The sequence below is a fragment of the Tachyglossus aculeatus genome, chromosome 11 (genome assembly GCF_015852505.1).
Source record: "Tachyglossus aculeatus isolate mTacAcu1 chromosome 11, mTacAcu1.pri, whole genome shotgun sequence".
Taxonomy (NCBI): Eukaryota; Metazoa; Chordata; class Mammalia; order Monotremata; family Tachyglossidae; genus Tachyglossus; species Tachyglossus aculeatus.
In genome coordinates, this window is record NC_052076.1 from 70,033,911 (window position 1) to 70,054,725 (window position 20,815).

The window sequence follows — 20,815 nt, forward strand, 5'->3', positions numbered from 1 at the left end:
TCTTATGCAATTAGATTACTTAAAAATCAATATTTGGTGTGTGTGTGTGGGGGGGGTAATTCTTTAGTAAATTCTAATGATTTAGGAAGGAAAAATATTTATAAGTCAAGAGAGCATCCATTAAAGACAATAATTACTGTACAGTAAATGTATTATTCAGGAAATCAATTAGCTATTATTTAATTACCAAAAATGATGATCCGCTAGTAAACATTCGTACAAATGGCTTGCAAACATCACTTCCGATTATGCATGATCAGGAAATGAAACCACTACCTGTGAAGTCATTGAGAACAGCTTGTTTGGCTGCTTGCATCCAGCCTGCAAGTCTGCCTGAGCCTCCGTCCCCCTGTGTTCCTCCGTCCCTTGTTGATCCTCTAGGCACAGGGGACATTTACAATTTTCCAGCATGCTCCAGTCCAGGCTGTTAAGCTGGTGTCTCACAGGAGTTTGTGACATGAGGTATGGGGGCTGGGATTCTTGACTGCCTCCATTCTGCCTCCCCTCTCAATGGAGCCCAGAGCCATTCATTCATTCATTCAATCGTTTTTATTGAGCGCTTACTATGTGCAGAGCACTGTACTAAGCACTTGGGAAGTACAGGTTTGTCTCACGGTTTCTGATTGTCTCTGATACACTGCCAGGAAAAGAGCAGTTCCTGATGGCCAGGTGTCCTCAGGACAGGGAGACTGAGGAAGATTACACCAGAGGGAATTTTACCCCAGGTGAAATAATAATAATAACCACAGCATTTTTAAGCACTTGCCAAGCACTGTGGTAAATTGGAGATCGGTTAGACACGGTCCCTGCCCCACATGGGACTCACAGTCTAGGAGGGAGGGAGAACAGGTCTTGAATCCCCATTTGACAGATAAAGAAATTGAGGCACAGAGAAGTGAAGTGATTTGCCTGAGATGAAGAAACTGAGGCACAGATAAGGGAAGTGATTTACCCAAGGTCACACAGCAGGGCAAGGGGCAGATTTGTGATTGTTGAAGGCACATCTTCTCCAAGGGGCCTTCCCTGACTAAGCCCTAATTTTCTCTGCTCCAACTCCCTTCTGCGTCATCCTGGCTCATTCCCTTTATTTAGCCCCCTCCCCAACTGCCCCCCCAGCCCCACATCACTTATGTACATATCTATAATTTATTTATATTAATGTCTGTCTCCTCACCAACAGACTGTAAGCTTGTTGGTGCAGGGAATGTGCCTGTTTATTGTTATACTGTACTCTCCCAAGCTCTTAATACAGTGCTCTGCACATTGTAAATGCTTAATAAATATGACTGACGGACTGATTGACTGATTAGAACCCAGGTCCCCTTCCTCCTGTGGCCAGGGCTCTTTCCACTAAGCCAGACTGCTTCTCTTTAAAAGGCCAGTCCCTTTTACTCTCTGGGATTCTCTTTGCCATGAGCTCAGTTGCCCCAAGTGGGATCAGTTTCCCCTCTCTCCCTCATGGCAGCAAGTGGACAGACAGCTAACAAGGCTCCCGACTCTTTTCTTGTCCCCTGTTGGTATGCTGAATCATGATGTCAAACCCAGGAGGACAATGCCTGGGGCCATCTCTTTCTCAAACTCCACCCTCACGCCTAGCCTGTTCTCTGGGATACCATGCAGTGATTCTATGTTGCTTCAAGTTTCAGGTGCCCTGGAGCTGATCGGATGGAGACTTCCCCTGGTCCAGGCCAGGTCTATAATTATAATAATAATAATAATAATAATAATGGCATTTATTAAGCATTTACTATGTGCAAAGCACTGTTCTAAGCACTGGGGAGGTTACAAGGTGATCAGGTTGTCCCGTGGGGGCTCACAATAAGGCAGAGGATGGGTTCTCTGAGGTGATGAGGGGCATTCCCACTGGATCCAGGCGTCTTAGGAAAGGACTAGCTCATAATGGAATCATACGAACCCCCAAGTCAGTCAGTTAGCCAATCATAGTTTTTGAGGGCTTATTGTGTGACCCTGTACTAAGCACTGGGGAGAGTACGAAACAACAGACATATTCCCCACCCACAACGAGCTTACAATATCTTGTACTCATCTGTAAAATGGGGATTAAATACATAGTCTCTCACCTTCTTAGAATGTGAGCCTCATGTAGGCCAGGGATTGCATCTGATATGATTGCACTGAATCTGCCCTAACACTTGATAAATACTAGTATTAGTAGCACTGATTATTAATGGAATTTGTTAAGTGCTTACTATGTGCCAGGTACTGTAATAAGCACTGGGATAGATACAAGATAACCAGGTTGGACACAGTTCTTGTCCTACATAGGGCCCACAGTCTAAATCCCCATTTTATGGGTAAGGAAATTGAGGCACAGAGAAGTTAAGTGAGTTGCCCCAGGTCACACAGAAGACAAGTGGTGGATACAGGATCAGAACTCAAGTCCTCTGACTGCCGGGATGTGCTCTTTCCACTAGGCCATGTTGTTTCTCAGGATGTTCAGCTCCAGCTTGGAACTCTCTCATTATTATCACTATTAACATCATTATTACTATTTTCATTACTATGCTCAAGCCTTCCTCCTGCTTGGAGCTCCCTCCCCCTTCATATCTGACAGACCACAATTTTCTCTATTTTTAAAGCCCTACTGAAATCACATCTCCTCCAGCAAACGTTCCTGGACTATTCTCTCATCTCCCCATTTGATTTTCCCCCCCTTCCACGTCGCTTATACTCTTGTTTCTGTTTCTCCTAAGAACTTTGAAACTTACTCCACCCCAACACCCACAACCCTGATGTACACATCTTTATATTCCGCTGTTTCCCCTTTCTGTAATTTATCTTAATATCTGTCTCCCTCAACTCAGCTGTAAGCTCCTTTGAGAATAGAGTTTGCCTACCAACTCTGCTATATTCTCCCCAGTCAGTCAGTCATATTTAGTGAGGGCTTACTGTGTGCAGAGCACTGTACTAAGCACTTGGGGGAGTACAATATAATAATAAACAGACACATTACCTGAGCACAATGAGTTTACAGTGCTTTGTACACAGAAAGTATTAAATTAATACTACTGATCATTTACTTGTTTAACTGGAGATGGTGAAGAGAGGTTTTAGCTGCAAGAGAGGGAAAAGATAGACTGGCCAGGAGGGTGTGGATTGGGTGGGAGGGTTGGCCTAGCTAATCATGAGTCGGCCAGTAAATGTGATGTCCTTGGCAAGCTCCTGCCTTCTGAGGCTCCCCTACCCAAAGTCTTATCCACTCAGCACTGGGGCGGAACCCGCCCCAGTTTCCCCTGGCCTTCACAAAGACCAGTTCCACCTTCTTGATGCCAGGCGCTATAGGAGACAAGGAAGTGCATTTAGCCTCCTCGATAAGAGACTGCCCCAGGTGAACTGGGCCTTCCACATTTGGGACACTTCTCCCACGAGCCCCTCCATTTCAAGGAGCGGAGCCAAAAGGCCTAGCTCTGGGAAAGGGTGGGCGTAGGGGGCTGGCAGCCTCCCAAGGGCTCAGTTCCTGTGTTTGCTGACCTCCAGAGAGCCTACTGCATTTCCCTCCTCTACCTGGAAAGTCCGAGTTGAATGAGCCTCATCGCCTGCCCAGCGTTTCCAGGAAGCTGCCTGCCGTTCAACAGCTCCAGTGCCATACCCAGCGACAGTACCAGCCACCCACTCGCACCTCTCAGCTAGGCATCTGGGACCCAGCGGGCAGTGGAGGAGATGGCAGAGCTCTGCGCTGAACAGCTTGGGCTTGGGAGAAAGCACGGCGGGGAAGGCAAGAACCAGCCACATTAAAGCTGCTTTGCCAATGGCAGACAACAGGCTCCCTCTGGGCAAGGGATTCCACTCCCTCAGACTGTCTTCCCTCACCACACGCCCTCAGCTCCCTGCAGCCACACTGGCCTTGCAGAGGAAGAGGGAAGGCATCATAATATGGCTGCTGTTGTGCCTCCTCTGGCACACGGGCCAGTTGCCCAACAGCCCCGCTTTCCAGCTGCTAGGAGAGGGCAGGGGTGCAGGTGGAGCAGAGCCTGGTGACTGCAATTCCATTCCGCTTTGGCCCGGCTGCCTCCCATCAGGTGTCCAGAACTCGGACATCCCCTGATGGCTGGGAAGACAGGACACATACGCGCCGGAGGGAGGCTGTCACAGGAGAAGGCGTCACGAGGCTGAGATCTTGGTTCTCCAGCCCATCTCCTTGCCCCCGAGCAGGGCCCAGAGACAGACGCCGGATCCAGGCTGCTGTGATGAATCCATCATCTGTGGCCTGGAATCCGCTTGCTCCAAATGTCAATGTTGAGTTAATTAGACAAATATTGTACGCTAAACTCCAAGTGATTATTAAGATGCCGTAACGGGGATTTAACATTGCTGCACGTATTACCCTAGTGCGTGCCTGCTAGCCCTCTGGAGCAATGTGGATCTCTCTGCTTACAATTAGCATTCAATACCAAATCTTGCCCAGGTTTGTCATTACGGATTTAATAAGACAGTCATTGTGCTATTTGTTAATTAATATCTATTGATTCGAGTTTAAAAGCTAGATTCCAGCCATATATGTTCTTGATCAATCACAGGGTGATTGCCCTGGCAGGAATCTTGAGGGGTCACCGAGCCCACCCCTGCCTTCACACCAGATCTTACTATGTCAGAGAGATGGTGCTGTCTCCTGCTTATTAAAGGTCTCTGGAGAAAAACATTCCACAAGCCTTCCGTGGTCTCCCATTTTGGAGTCTAATGACCAGAAAATGCTTCCTCATAGCTTCAACTCCCATGTAATGAATTTAAACCTGTTTTTTGTTTTTCTGACCTCAGGGTTGGGAGAAAATTCCAATCACCCTTATGGCCTATTCTTTCCCAAGCACTTACTGCATAGTAAATAGCACTGCTACTTATTACTTGAAGACTGGTATTTCCAGGCTTTTCTTCTGCAAACGTTAAGTCTGACAACAGAACTAGGGACAGCGTTTTTGTCTGACCCGGACATGGGACCCACTTTGGTCTTTTCAACCACACACGTACTCATTGGTGAACTTTACTGTCCGTGGTGACTTCTCTGAAATCAAAGGATAATACATTTTACGTGCTTGGAGAATTCAAAGAAGAGGCTGGTTTAGTGGAGAGAAAACAGGCCTGGAAGTCAGAGGACCTGAGTTCTAATTCCAGCTCCACCACTTGTCTGCTGTTTGACCTTGAGCAAGTCATTTCACTTCTCTGTGCTTCCATTACCTCCTTTGTAAAATGGGGATTAAGACTGTGAGTTCCATGTGGGACACGGACTTTGTCCAACCTGATTGTCTTGTATATTCCCTCATGCTTAACACAGTGCGTGGAACATAGTAAGTGCTTAAAAAATACGATTTTTAAAAAATGAGAAAAGCCAGGGGAAAATCACTTGGCAGTGAAGGGCCCCTGAGCCCCCATCAATAATTAATAATAGTAATAATAACAATAATAGGATTCCTGAGCCTTATTCTTTGCAAAGTCATTCATTCATTCATTGTACTAAGCTCTTGGGAAAGTTCGATACAGCAATAAACAGTGACATCCCCTGTCCACAACGAGCTCACAGACTAAGGTGAGGGAGACACACATCAATACAAATAAATAAACTTACAGCTATGTACGTAAGTGTTTTCTGGGAGGGGGGAAGAGGAAAGGAAGCAAGTCAGGCAACGCAGAAGGGAGTGGGGGAGAGAAAAAGTGGGGCTTAGCCTGGGAAGGCCTCTTGTACTAAGCACTAGGATGGATACAAGATAATCGGACTGGACACGGTTCAGTTTCTTTCCCAATTGGGGTACTCAATTCTTCAGTTCTCCTAATACTGAAATGGGCAATTCCAACACCTTCCCCAGAGAGATTGTCTCTATAAAGCTCCTGGTGGCCCCTGGGTTACTGGAATGCAGGGGCTGGGAGGAAGGAACAGAATCAGTTTTCTCCAGTGACTGGCTCCCTGCCCAATCCCCAGATCAGAGACATGATCCTGGGCCCAGCCTGACAGGAAGTGGTCCATCATGGCCAGAGTTACAGTCAGGCTTCCAGGAGCTGGCTTTGTGATGGGGTCCTTTTATGAGCTTGCGTTGTTATTACCCCCTATTTCTTTTTATACTGCTGCCAAAATACCAGCATTAATCTTTTGGGCTCCCTGAAGGCAAAACACGGGTAATTGGATTTATCTGGTTTCAGAATTTGTTAGATTCTTTTAATAAATAAAGAAAAAAAAACAGAAGGAGAAGGAATTGTGAGGGGAAGAGAGAGAGGCTCTGGCCAGCCTGTTGCTTCCCTCAGCAGCACCCTGGCAGAAGCTGCACTCATTAATCTCAGCTATCTCAGGCCAGCACCTTTTCTCTCCTGTCCTCTGGCTAAGACTCTTGATTTACTCTGGGCCCGATTTAAAGTTTTTCCTCCCCTTCTCAGACAACTTCTTAAGTGGCCTTATGCGGATTAAGTTTCCCCGAGGTATACTGGTTGGCTTTCCCTCTCGCTGCTGGGAAAACACAGCTTTCTGTCCCTTTCGGCTCTACTTCCCCAGCTGGCCTGCCTCTCCACCCCTCAACCATCTGCTCGATATGAAACTCTGTTCCAGTCGCTTTGGGATTCCGAGTCACCCCAGCACTGAGGCTGGATCCATCTGGTCACAAGTCCATCAGGATGAGACGGTGGTTCTCCTGTGACTGTGAGGTCACCACACCTCCGCTTCGATAATAATAATATTTGTAAAGTGCTTGCTTTGTGTCAAGCCCCGTATTAAGTGCTGGAGTAGATGCAAGACTATCAGGTCAGACACAATTCGTGACTCATAGTCCAAGGAGGAGGGGGAATGGGTATTGACCACCCATTTTTTAGATGAGGAAAATGAGGCACAGATAAGTTAAGTGACTTGCACAAGGTCATTCAAGCAAGTAGCATACGGGGATAAGAACCCAGGTCCTTGACTCTCAGGCCCAGCTCTTGTCACTAGGCCATGCTGCTTTCCCAGCTTTCTCTGAGGAGTAACATAGAATTACCAGAAGAGATTTCGCTGCCTTGCTTATCTGTCCTACCTGATAGATAGTTATGTTGCAAACTTGTACTTTCCAAGTGCTTAGTACAGTGCTCTGCACACAGTAAGTGCTCAATAAATACAATTGAATGAATGATATGCCACTCCCAAGCTAATGAATCTCGCTAGTAGGCCAGTCTCTCTTAGCACCAATCTCTGGCTCACAACCTCCCTGATACCTGGAACTGACTCCCGCTTGTCATCTGACAGACCATGACTTTCTCTTTCTCCAAAGTCCTTCCAAAACCATGTCTCCTCTAGGAGACCTCCCCAGACTGATTTCTAATATTCCCTAACTGGCATTTCAGCTCTTCTGCATCAACCAAAGTTTGGGGTACTCACTTTTAAACTCTACTGCTTTCTCCTACCTGTAATGTAGCAATCAATGAGCACTTACTACGTGCAGGGCACTGAGCTAAGTATTTGAGAGGGTACAATACAACAGAGTTTCCAGACAAATTCCCAGCCCACAAGAAGCTTGTAGTCTAGAGCCTAAAATTCATTTTAACGTCTAACTTTCCTACTAGATTGTAAACTCTTAGAGCGCAGGGATCATGTGATGTCTACTGATTCTACTGTACCCTCCCAAGTGCTTAACCATAGAAGGAACTCAATAAATACTAGCTACCAAGGAATGACATCCATTGAGCCTTCAATTCCATTGGGAGAGACCATCTTGTTTGGTCTCCTTGTTGTTCCCACACTTCCTAAAGGATACTTAATAGTAATAATAATAGTATTTATTAAGCACTTGCTATATGCAGCGTGGCTCGGTGGAAAGAGCACGGGCTTGGGAGTCAGAGGTCATGGGTTCTAATCCCAGCTCCGCCACTTGTCAGCTGTGTGACCTTGGGCACTTAACTTCTCTGGGCCTAAGTTACCTCATCTGTAAAATGGGGATTAAGATTGCGAGTCCCAGGTGGGACAATCTGATTACCTTGTACCACCCAAGTGCATAGAACAGTGCTTGGCACATAGTAAGCGCTTAACAAATGCCATCATTGTTATTAAGTGCCACGCACTGTACTATGCAATGGGGCAGTTACAAGATAATCAGGCCCTACATGGGGCTCACAGTCTAAGTAGGAAGGATAACAGGTGTTCTTATTTTGCAGTTGAGGGTAATGAGGCTCAGAGAAGTTAAGTTACTTGCCTTAAGGTCACACAGCACAGTATGTGGAGGATCTGGCTTTAGAACTCAGGTCCTTTGACTTCCAGGCTCACTCTCTTTTCACTAAGCCACATTGCTTCTAGGGGCCTAGTGGAAAGGAATTTGTTTTCCCCCTTGGCCAAAATTACCTGAAAGTACATTCCCACTATCTCAGACCCCAAAAAGCCTTCACTGCAGTGATGGTCAGTGGAAAAGGGGCTCATTTGGATGTTCCCCTCCAACATCACTATGGCAGAGATGGAAAATGGATGGGCTAGGATGCTCGAAGTCTTTCTGATGCTAGGCAGGGGCTCTGAGCAGTCAGTGAAATTAGTGGATATTGTAATTATAATGAGCTGGAGCCGGCAAGATAAGTTAAATACCAGCTACCTAGGGAAATATCATTATTCCAACCAGTATCCAATTGCTAGAATCCCTGGTTGTAATTTCAAAGACTCCCCAATTACTTTCACCTACTATCTATCTGTGAAGCAGAAGTCATGTATTTAGTAGGTAATGGGTGAGGGACAGGAAGCGTTTTCAGAGGGGAGGAAGCACAAAATGTAGGGTGATGTTCTCAGACATCATCAGGGGAGGAAACGTCTGCCGAAGTTTTCTAAATGATGTTTCTAATGAGAAATTAATGGGGTCAGAGGCAGGAAAAGTTTTCTCACTTACAGTCAGCATCACCTTGAATCTAAGACAGCTTCCGTGGGTAAAAGGTTTTAATAATGTTTGCTGCTTTCCCATCTTTGCCCACATCACCAAGATCATGGAGGTGGGGGGTCGGGGAGAGGTGGTAAGTGTAGTCCAAAGAAATACAAAGGTTGTTGGTCACAATGATGCAGTTGATCCGAAGTCTTACTTCCCTACGTGTAAATAATTTTAGTATCTGTCTCCTTTTCTAGAGTGTAAGATCCTTGAGGGCAGGGATCTAATTCCACTGTACTCTCCCAAGCACTTAATATAGTGCTCTGCACAGAGTAAACCTTCAATAAGTAATAGTGATTGATTAATTTCTTTTGGTGCAGCATGGCTTCGGATGCAGCATGGCTTAGTGGATTCAGGACAGGCCTGAGTGACATAAGGACTTGGGTTCTAATCCCAGCTCCTCCACGTGTCTGCTGGGTGACCTTGGGCAGGTCATTTCACTTCTCTGGGCCTCAGTTACCTCATCTGTAAAATGGGGATTAAGAATGTGAGACCAATAGGAGACAGGGACCGTGTCCAACCCGATTAACTTGTATCTACCCCAGTGTTTAGAACAGTGTTTGGCACATAGGAAGTGCTTAACAAGTACTGATATTATTATCATTATTATTTTGGCCTGGACTGATTGGCTTGGGTAGGGATTAAGCCTCAGTATCTCAATAATAACCCCAATAATCAGTAACCCAATAATATCCAGTGGTTGCCTATCTGCCTCTGTCAAACAAAACCTCCTCACCATTGGCTTTAAAGCACTCCATCACCTTCACCCGCTCCTACCTCACCTTGCTTCTCCTTCTACAACACAGCCTGCATACTCTGTTCCTCTAATGCTAAACTTCTCACTGTTTACCGATCTCACCTGTCTCGTTGTCTCGCTGCTGACCCCTGGCCCACATCCTGCCTCGAGGCTGGAACTCCCTCTCTCCTCATATCAACAATCAATGACGCTCCCCATCTTCAGAGCCTAATTGAATGCACATCTCCTCCAAAAGGCCTTCTCAGATTAAGCTTCACTTTTCCTTGTTCCTCCCTTTGCCCTTTCTCCCCTGGTCCCAGCACCACAGAACTTACATATAGAGCTGTAATTTTTTTTATTTTTATTGATGTCAGTCTCCCCCCACCAGACTCTGAACATGTTGTGGAAAGGAAATGTCACTATTCACTGTTGTATTGTACTTTCCCAAGCACTTAGTGCAGTGCTCTACACACAGTAAGCGCTTAATAAATACGATTCAATGAATGAATGAATCCAATGTAACCCGCCCCATTCTGCAGATGGGAAAACAGGCATGGAGACACTGATAAGCCTTTCATTAACAATTCAGCAGACCCTGTCCTCTAGGACCTTCTGCTGCCTGAAAATGCAACCTTTGCAAAGCGCATCATCATCATAATAATAATGTTGGCATTTGTTAAGCGCTTACTATGTGCAAAGCACTGTTCTAAGCGCTGGGGGAGGTACATGGTGATCAGGTTGTCCCACGTGGGGCTCACAGTCAATCCCCATTTTACAGATGAGGTAACTGGCTCAGAGAAATTAATTGACTTGCCCAAGGTTACACAGCAGACATGTGGCGGAGCCGGGATTCGAACCCATGACCTCTGACTCCAAAGCCCGTGCTCTTTCCATTGAGCCACGCTGTTTCTCTATCTCTATCTGCATCAATCCCTTTCTTTAAGTACAGTCAAGAGCAGTAAAACCCAGCGAGGCTAAAGGGCTCAGCAGGAAGGTTCTCCAGTGCCCTTGAGGCTGACTTTTGGCATGCCGGTAGTTGAACTGCAACTTGGACCCAATAGGCTTAGTAAAGGTTCTAGGGTGGCTTTTTCATTGGGCTTCTGCTGAAGTCAATCTGCAGCAGTCTCCATACATTGTAGCAAGGAGGCTTGGTCATGGTTTGAAAGAAAAGGCTGAGCTGGGGTCTGGGTCCTCTTCTGTCCGATTCCTAGATCTTTAGTCTTTAGCGCTTATCCTTGATTACTGCATCAGCCTCCTTGCTGACCTCCTGGTCTCCTGTCTCTTCACACTTCAGTCCATACTTCATTCTGCTGCCTAAATCAATTTTCCACAGAATCATTCAGTCCATGTTTCCCCTGTCCTCAAGAACCTCCAGTGGTTGCCCATCCACCTCTATATGAAACAGAAACTCCTTAGCTTTGGCTTTAAAGCACTCAATCACCTTGCTGCCTCCTACCTTTCCTACCGGATTTCCTACTCCAATCCAGCCCGCACACATCAATTATCTAATGCCAGCCAATTCACTATACTTTTATCTCATCTTTCTTGCCACCAACCCCTTACCCACGCCATGCCTCTGGCCTGGAGTACCCTCCCTTTTCATATCTGACAGACGATCACTCTCCCCACCTTTGAAGCCTTATTAAAAGCACAGCACCTCCAAGAGACCTTCCCCAACTAAGCCCTCATTTCATTTTTTCCCTCTCCCTTCTGCATGGCCCTTGCATTTGGATTTGCATCCCCGTCCTCAGCCTCACAGCTTTGCTATCTTGTTATTTCTCCTTGTTGTTCCGACACTTTACATTCATTCATTCATTCAATCATATTTATTGAGTGCACCGGATACTTAATAGTAGTAACAATAATAACAATCGTGGTACTTATTTAGTATAGTGCTCTGCATACAGTAAGCTTTCAATAAATACAATCAATTTTTTGATTGATTCATTTAATCGGTGGTGCTAGTTGGTGGATCTTGGGAAAGAAGGACATATTTTGCTCCTTCTCTCCATTTTTTTTCCACCCATTCCCAGCTCCCCGCTCTTTATAGTTAAGCTAACTGGGGTTCTCTCATTCAGTTCATTCCCCTCGGTTTGCTTCTACCATGAGGCAGAGGACACCTCGATGCAGGTGGGTGATCCCCTCCCCTCCCAGATACATCAGGGAAGACCATGGGTGGCTGTGCTGTGGGAGTTCTCTCCCATCACGATGGAGCCCCCCAGCCTGATGGACTAGGTGAGTAAAGCCAGGAGTGGGCACCGGGTCCCTGAATTCAGCAGTGCTATGCCCCTAGATCACCCCGGCATATTGGGGTGTTGAGATACATCAAGTTCATCTCCTGGTATGGTTGCACAGCTGAGGATATTGTCATCCGCTTTCCTTCCCACAAAATTTCAATACATTCCAGTTCCTTTGACCACTCAATACAAATATACACAAGTGTTGTGAGAAGGGGAAGGGCAGAGGGAGGAGGAGGAGAGGAAAAGGGGGGCTCAGTCTGAGAAGGCCTCCTGGAGGAGGTGGGCTCTCAGTAGGGCTTTGAAGGGAGGAAGAGAGTTAGTTTGACTCCAAAAGCTGGAAGGTACCCTCTGAGGTCTCACGGCCCAGCCTCCAAACAGGCTGATGCCTAAACCACCTGAGCCTCATTCCAGGCCCACTTAAATCCTGCACTGTGCCCGACCGCAGAGGTAGCCACATTTCAATATCCAGCGGGTACAGCACTCTGTTACCTTGCCAGAATCAGGGCGTCATGCAACCCCATCTAAGTCAATTTGCAGAAGGAAGAGTTTGAGAATCGTTTCGTCCCGCTAATCGGCAGTACTAATCCTTGCAAGCCCCTAAAACTGTAATGGGCTACAATTCCCTTGCGAGGGCTCAGGACCGTAAAAAAAGCAATTTAAGACATCTTCCCCGGGGAAGGTCATATGGAGCACAGAGGACACCCCCTCCTCACTAGGGAACCAGCGGCTCCCAGCGGGTCCCTCCTGGTTGCAGGTAAGGACTGAGCTGGTGTGCCCTGCCCAGCCCTCTGCCAAGGGGGAGCAGGGTTCGGGGACTGGACTGCAGATGATGATAGCCCAGAGGCCAGAGGAAGGAAAACTCAGCTGACAAAGGCAGCTGCCCCAGGCTCCGAGATTTCCACGAAGCGAACTCCGAGCCAGACTCTGGGTGACTCAGTCATCCACTTCACCCCCGCAGGAGGCTGCAGCTTGGTGCTGCCGTCTTCTGAGTCATGGCACACAGCTTGCCCTCCAGGTTCACACCACAGCTGCCCCTTGCTGCTGCTATTGCTAGTACTGAAATTGCCTGTAAATGGCTCTCTGCAGCTCTGGGAGCCCCCCTGTCCACCCACTATCCTGTTGGAAACTAAGGTCTCCTGGCTCCATGTCCACAACTCCTGGTCCCCAGGAGTCTGTGATGCTCTGACAGGATGGGACTACAGAACACCCTCCCTCTCTCTCCCAACAGCTCACTGGCCCTGAGCTGCTGCAGAGTATCCTCTCCATGGGGAATCCTGAGGATGGCTGTTGAATGTCACAGCCAGGGGGACCAGTCCTGGGAGACATTAACCCTGAACAGACTGGGCATTGCCCAGCTACACTGCCAACTGGAGAAGCTCCCTGACCCTAAAGTAGGCATGGGAGTGGACATTGCCTGGACATCAGAACAATCACCCTGCCTATGTGGGGAGGGAGAGAAAGAAGAATGGAGGGCAGGGTCCATCAGAGATCATCAAACAGCAACTCCCTCCTTCCTATCTTTCTCTCCACCATGGGGACTATTCTAAGCTCAATATAGCTCCTGCCAAGACAGAGAGGGGAAAGATAGGAGCTGATTCGGGATGGTTCAAATCTGAGCTTGAAAAGCCCCCCGGAACCCACCCAAACTACTAACCGGTTCTGCCCAGGGGTGTAAGGATGCCCTAGGGATGATCCTCAAAGGAACTGTGACTTCAAGGCGGAGCCTGCCAACTTAAGACTGTACCCACGTGTCCTCATCCTTTAGGAAGAGAAGTGACTGACGATGGATCATGCATTTTGCTTCCACTGTACTTTGCCTAGGTACAGGACTTCACAGTCAAAAGGCATGCAATAAACACCAGTGATTGATCGGCAGTGAAATAGTTCAGCGATAAGAATGATATTATAAATTCCATCTTGCATTGTTCTGAAGCATAGTTTTTCTTGGGACCAAACAAGCCATCTGTCATCCCAACCTCCCTGGGAGGTCAGAAGTGGGGAAACAATCATCACCTCCACTCCCTTTTAGAAAGAGGGAAATTGAAGCCCACGGGGAGAAAAAATCCCTTGTCCATGGCCACCCAGTGGGTACATTTCATTCCTACAAATGGGTTTTTCAATCCTCAGTCCAGAGCCCCTTTGCACCAGCAAACCTTGCCAAGAGCCAGGATCAGGAGTGCGGACAGCACTCCCAACTGGACCCAGGTGGTGAGTTTGAATGGATCCAAAAGTCCCATCCTGAAAACAAACCCCAGTCCTCTGGGGGCAGCTCAGAAGGTTGACAACAGCTCATCCAAAGCCCAGGGTTGATTCCCTGGGAGCAGATATATAAAGCCTTACCTATTGCAGGGAGGAGCTGTGCTTGCCCTGCTGGCAATCCAAAAAGGAGAAGGGGACCAGCCGATGGGACATGGGACCAACTAAGCATCATGTTGAGAAGCAGCGTGGCTCAATGGAAAAGGCCCGGGCTTTGGAGTCAGAGGTCATGGGTTCAAATCCCGGCTCAGCCACTTGTCAGCTGGGTGAATTTGGGCAAGTCACTTCACTTCTCTGGGCCTCAGTTCCCTCATCTGTAAAATGGGGATGAAGACTGTGAGCCCCCTGTGGGGCAATCCGATCACCTTGTATCTCCCCCAGCACTTAGAACAGTGCTTTGCACATAGTAAGTGCTTAATAAATGCCATCATTATTATTATGTCAGGAGCAGGACTGGGGAAATGAATGTACTGTTTCTTTCCATCCACGTGGCATGAGCACGGAGGGGCATCGTTCTGGTAAGGCTCCCTGTGAGACGTGTGCGCTCATAAAAGAAAGTCATCAGGTGACAGATAACTATTTGGCTTAAAGGGGAAAGTTACAGCGAGGCACAAAAAGCAGCTATTCAGCTTTTTCCCCCCTCTTTACATTCCCAATTCCCATTTCCAAGCCCAGCTGCTGAAGATTAGGCTCTTAACAGCAGGAAAGCAGGCCAGCCCCAAATAAAAAGTAGATCAAAGCCGGCCCTCTGCTGGCCATGCCCTGCTACTGCATCCAAGAATACCCTAGGCACAAATTGCCAAGTTCCTGATGAACTTTTAGCCCTAAGAGAGGGGGTACGTGACTTCTGGCAGGTACCAGCACTGTTTTAGGCCACACTCTCCCCACCCTCGCCACGGAGGGATCTGTTCAAAAATCAGAACAGGGCTTGCAAAGGTTAAGGGGCAGCGTGACAGTCTTCGGGGTGGAGGCCAGGCCTCTAATCGGCTCTCCTATGTACTGGTTTACTTGGCCGCTCCAAAGCTTTCCGCCGCACCCCAGCGAGTGTGTTTCTGGAACTGCTCTGGGCTCGTCTGGATTGGGTGAACCAGGGAGAAGGAGAGGTGGAAGGGGGTCGACGATAGGGGTGTGGTTTGCAGAAGAGACATACTGTGGGCTTTCAAATTTGTACAAGCATCCTATCAGTTCTACTGATTCCAAGTTAAATTGGTTCAACTCCGATCCAACGTGGCGCAATCTGCCGACGACCTGGGGCCCAATCCCCACACTCCTTAACGGTGGCAGAGGCAGCTCCCTGCTCCCATCTGGGAGAGTCCAAGCTCCTTCCCCTCGCTCGATCCCTTATCTGCGCATCTGAGAAACCGGGACGGAGCACTTTGGTTTTTCCTCCGCCTCCTCTTTGTTCAGGGTGGCTGTGGATACCCGGGCAGGGGGATTGTAATGAAGGTACAACAGTGACAGTGGCACGGCAGCTCTCTGTGCTCATCCGAGAGAATTCGGAGGCAGCAGCCCAGGCTGGGGTCTCCACTGCCCCTGCCACGGGGGTCGGTTCCAGGAATAGGCCTCAAAGGAGGCCACGTGCTCCTCTGTCCTCTCTCCACCCCCATAATCCACACCCATAATCCACACCCATCCCTGGATACTCTATGACTCCTGCTTCTGCAACAGGGCCAGCTCCGGAGAAAAGTACTGCCTCCCTCTTCCCAGGCGCCGCCCCCTACTTGGAAGATTGGGTGATGTCATAATTTAAATTATGCAGACAGCAGATCAGAAACTACGAACTGCTCCTTTATGGGACCATCTCGAAGGATTTCGCCTGATTACATTTCACAGTGTAAAATGCGCCAATCCACCATGGGACCAGGGAGGGGAATGGAGGGAGGAGAACCAGAGGGTGCAATCAAGAAACTCCTTCCACTGGCAGGAGTGCAGTCGGCCAGCCGGTAATACAACTTGGGGCATCAAGAACCAACTCTTTCCCCTCATTAACCCAAGGGGCTTTGGGAAAGGAGTCAGGTACTGGGAACTCTCATTGAAGGCTCTGCTGTGTTGGATTGAACTCTGCCCTTTCCAGCAGGGAATTGAAGGCAAAGTTGGGGAAGAGAGATAAGGGAGGGGGAGAGGAGGAATGGGAGGGGAAGGTTTCACCTTGATATCATTACCTCCACCAGAATCGCTCGGGGTCCAAGCAAAACACAAAATCCTGAATCTGTCCCTCGAACCCCACTGCCTCATTAAAGGGGATAAGGAAGATATCTGCTGAACCAGTGGAAAGTGATTGTGTTTTGATTTAAAGTCTCTTCTGAGTCACCCCGATCCCCAAATGTTCCATTAAGAGAATGCCCCTCCCCAACTCCCCTCCACCCAGCTTCCAACCCAAAGCTGGCGAGCTGGTTCTGAAACTCATTAAAGACAACCCCAGAATTGCTCTGCTGTCCTTTTCAGAGAAGAAGCGCATCTGCATATAAGCTGCATGTCTTTTCTCCTCCACTGCAATTCTGGAAGGCAGCACCTCCCTCAGAATTGATAATCTGCACCCCAGGAGGACCAGATTGATTTGATATTAACAGTTGCATGCGTGGACTCTTAAAGGGCCAGGACACTCCCAGGCACACCAGAACCTGCGGACAGCGGAGAACACACTAGGCGGGGTCAGCCCCCCTGGCCAAACCGAGTGCGGCTCTCTGCCACCACCTGCTCGTGTTCGGAGCTGAGAAAGAGGCCCGGGACTAGCAGCCCATCCCGGAGTGCCAGACCCTTTGATTGGCACTCACTCAGTCTCTCCAGACTGGTCTCCCTGGTACCCGCTCACTGATTCACAGTGACCCTCAGCATCCTGGGCCTTCCCCTAGGCCCAAGGCCATGAAATAGGTGCCCACCATGAGAGGTCCCTCCCCCTAGGTCGGAGGCCATAAAATGGCTGCCCACCACGATGGGGCCTCCCCATTGGCCTCCACCTGCTCCAGAGCTCAAGCTGGCTCTCAATGTGATGCAGACTGGGCACACCCTCACTCCTAACCACCCCCACAAGCACAGGCAATGGCCTCGGCCCCGAGACCCTGGCCCTGATGGCTGTCCTCCTCCCCCTCCGCCCCACCGCAGCGGGGCTTCTCCCTACCTGAGGGTGGCGCTCTCCCCTTGTCGCACGGTCACGTTGTCCATGGCTTTGGGGAAGGTGGCATCTCCGCTGCGCACGGGCACTCCTGCGGGCACAAGGAAGAGCAGCCTGAGAGACAGGACCACGAGGCCCCTCCAGGGCAGGACCAAGCGTCCGCCGACCCCCATCCTCGTCGGCCGGCGCTGCCCCGAGCCGGGCACGGGAAGGGGGCGGGTGAGGGAGGAGGACGAGGGGTGGCAACGGAGGGCCCACAGGGATGGCCGACGCGGGGGGGAGCCCAGGCTCCTCGGACTCTACAGCTTCTCCCCAGAATCCAGCCTCAGCTTCCTGCTCGACGGACAGCCGAGTTCCCCCAGCGGCATCCACCGGCCGGAGGTTTCCCGCGGGGTCCCTCCGGCAAGGAGGAGCTGGAGGGGAAGGGCGAGAGAAGGAAAGTGCGGCAGCGAAGGTCACGATTGCTCTCTCTCACACTCTCTCTCTCTTTCTCTCTCTCTCTCGCTCTCCTTTTCTCCGCTTCCCTCTTCCAGCTGCTACTTTAAGATTCAGTTGGGCACGCGCTGCGGAGATCTGGCATCAAAACTTTATAACCCAAAGAAGCCACGCAAGTGTCTCTGACATGAAGGAGGAGCCGTCATAAAAATCTGCTGCTTGGGAAGAGGAGGAAATATAATTTTATTTGATCACACATATATGTATTTTTTAACAAGCCTCAGATCACAGGGAACTTCCATGCCACCGAGGAGAGCCAAAGTTCCAGGGATGGGACACCCAAGCGTCACCAGACAATCCGGGAAAATTCCCCCAACGGGAGGCTCCTGGATCCTCTCCGGCCAGTCCGGGATCAGCAAGCGCTGTGGGCTCTCGGGCTCTGAGGGACCCGCCGCTCCTCGGCTCCGGCTCCGCTCCGGTCCGGAGAGGGAGGCGGGGGAGCCACGGGGCTGGAACCGGAGAACGGGGTCCACCTTCCCCCACGCCCCGCTCGGGCGGCTCAGGGTGAGCAAGACGCAGGCGGGGCAGGAGGGAGCCTGGCAGGACCCTCGCCAGAGCCAAACTCAGCGCCAAATGCTGCCCTCCGCTTCAGCATCTCCTTCTTCCCGGCCGCATCTCCGCCGCGCACCCGCTCCGACTCCCGCCGTTGTCATGGCAGCAACTCCATCACTGACCGACACTTTCACTCCGGTCCAGACACACTGAGCGGCTCAGACTTAGCACATTCATCTCGGGGACGGGAGCGAGCCAAGGCGCGCTCCCTCGTTAACCCTTGCAGCTCGGAGCCCGGGCGCGAGGAAACCACCAGCGAAGGGCCGCCGCGGGGAGAGCGAGCGATCTCCTTTCGTTGGGGCATCCCGCTTCAACGCTATTCCTGCTTTAACTCTTTCATGGCCAGCTCCAGGGAGCCGCGGAACAAGCAAAGAAAGCAGACCAACCTGCTCTGCAGGATTTCCTGGGGGAGGCATATCAAGGAGAACCTAGTGGTCTCCAAACCTGAGCCCCCTCCCTGCCACCACCCGTGGTAGGGATTCTGTGTTCCAAACCAGGGAGCTGAGTCCGGCTTGATTGTCCCTGTTCTAGCTGTGCTCTTTCCTCCGTGGGTTGCCAACACCATCAAGGCTTTTCCTCTGCCAAACAAGTTCCAGATTCCTGCGTGCCCCTTGCCCTCTCTCCTACCGGGTACAGGGAGATACACTCGAGGTCTTGCTTTAGCAGCCTGAAAAACGTCCCCATCCATCTCTCCCCCGACTGGTACCATAGGAAAGCAGCAAGAGCTAGTCATCAGAGATGGATGCCAGATCAGTTGGTCAAGTTTTCCATGGCTAATAATAATGATGGCATTTGTTAAGCACTTACTTTGTGCAAAGCACTGTTCTGCGTGCTGGGGGGGGGGGAGGATACAAGGTGATCTGGTCGTCGTCCCACGTGGAGCTCACAGTCTTAATCCCCATTTTACAGATGGGGTAACTGAGGCCCGGAGAAGCTAAGTGACTTGCTCAAAGTCACACAGCTGACAAGTGGTGGTGCTTACCCACTTGCTGCCTGGTTTCTTTGGGGAACAATCTTATTTCTTCTCAGCCAACTGGCCTGTGATAATTTACAAAGTTACTTCATTCCTGCCTCCTCTTTTACAATAAAGATTTATCTTGACTCATCAACAGGTGGGTATCCTATGCCCAAACTGATACAGTATTGTTCTTCCACAATTGACATAGCCTTATGTCCAAGGCAATGATATCCGATATCACCACTCCACCTGCCAGACCTGGATGCCATTTCCAAGGATAGTCCCTCAGAGAGGAACTTGAGCTCTCCTGGCCATTAAATATTCCATTGCTCCTGGGCTGGTCACTTTATCAATTATTAATACCATCAATTACTAGTGCCCACTGTGTGCAGACCTCTGTAATAAGCACACTGAGCAGCAGTATGGCCTCTGGAGAAAGCACGGGCATGGGAGTCAAGAGGACCTGGGTTCTAAACGGCTCTGCCATTTGCTTGCTATGTGACCTCGGGCAAGTCACTTCACTTCTCTCTGCCTCAGTTTCCTCAACAGTAAAAAGGGGATACCTGTTCTCCCTCCTACTCAGATTGTGAGCCCCAAGTGAGACGGGGACTGTGTCTGACCTAATTCCACTAATGCCAGTGCTTACAACAGTGTTTGGCATGTAGTAAATGCTTAAGAAATACCATAAAAAGCACTTGGGAGAGGTACAATAAAGTTGGCAGACATGATCTCTGCTCTTAAGGAGCTTATGGGGGAGAAAGGCACTGAAACCATGATTGATGGTTAGGAGGAAGAAGGCTATGTCTATGAGTTAGGGCATCATGGAGGTCCATATGTACCCAAGTGCAGTGAGAAACTGTATTCAGAGCACTAAGCTAAGCACCTGGTAGCGTATACCACAAGCACAATGCACAGACAGCCATGCATGGTTTTACTATTAGTGGGAGTGGGAGGAAGAATAGGATAAAATGGGTAGTAGCATCAAAATGTCAGGATGGAATGGGTGAATACATGATTGAATGTATGACTGAATATACCTTTACACATAGTTACATAGCTTTAGACTCTTATTACTTCCTCCTAGCTGTAATTTATCTTAGTGTCCATCTCCTCCTCTAGATTGTAAACTCCTTAAGGGTAGGGATCAAGTCTACTAATGTATTACACTTTTACAGATACTTATTACAGTGCTTTGCACCCAACAAGCACTCAAGTGCTCAAAAATTCTATTGATGGATCAATTCTCCTCCTCCTCTGTCACCTTTGCCTCCTCTCCTTGTGATTCACCGTGAATTAAGGAGTATTTGAATCCTTGCTGCTTTCCTGAACAATAAAATTCCTTCTCCAATAATGGGACCAGCGGGATAATAATAATGATAAGAACTGTGAAACTAGTTAAGCACTTACTATGTGTCAAGCACTGTATTAAGTGCTGGGGCAGATACAACATATGCAGATCAGACACAGTCTCTGTTCCACTCAGGGCTCACAGCCTAAGGAGAACAGGAGAAGCAGCATGGCTCAGTGGAAAGAGCCTGGGCTTTGGAGTCAGAGGTCATGGGTTCAAATTCTGACTCCACCACTCGTCAGCTGTGTGACTTT

At 49.2% G+C, this 20,815-nt stretch overlaps 1 protein-coding gene across 2 annotated transcripts in view; it reads right to left on the reverse strand.

Annotated features, from left to right (window-relative positions):
* OPCML (opioid binding protein/cell adhesion molecule like) overlaps positions 1–20,815 on the reverse strand; it is a 1,278,294-nt gene that overhangs the window by 540,115 nt on the left and 717,364 nt on the right. The window contains exon 2 of one of the 2 annotated variants that reach the window (XM_038754698.1): positions 17,215–17,299. In XM_038754698.1, coding sequence (XP_038610626.1) covers positions 17,215–17,299 — 85 coding nt within the window. Of the gene's footprint in view, positions 1–17,214; positions 18,220–20,815 lie in introns of those variants that run through there. The other variant, XM_038754697.1, reaches the window with a different exon arrangement.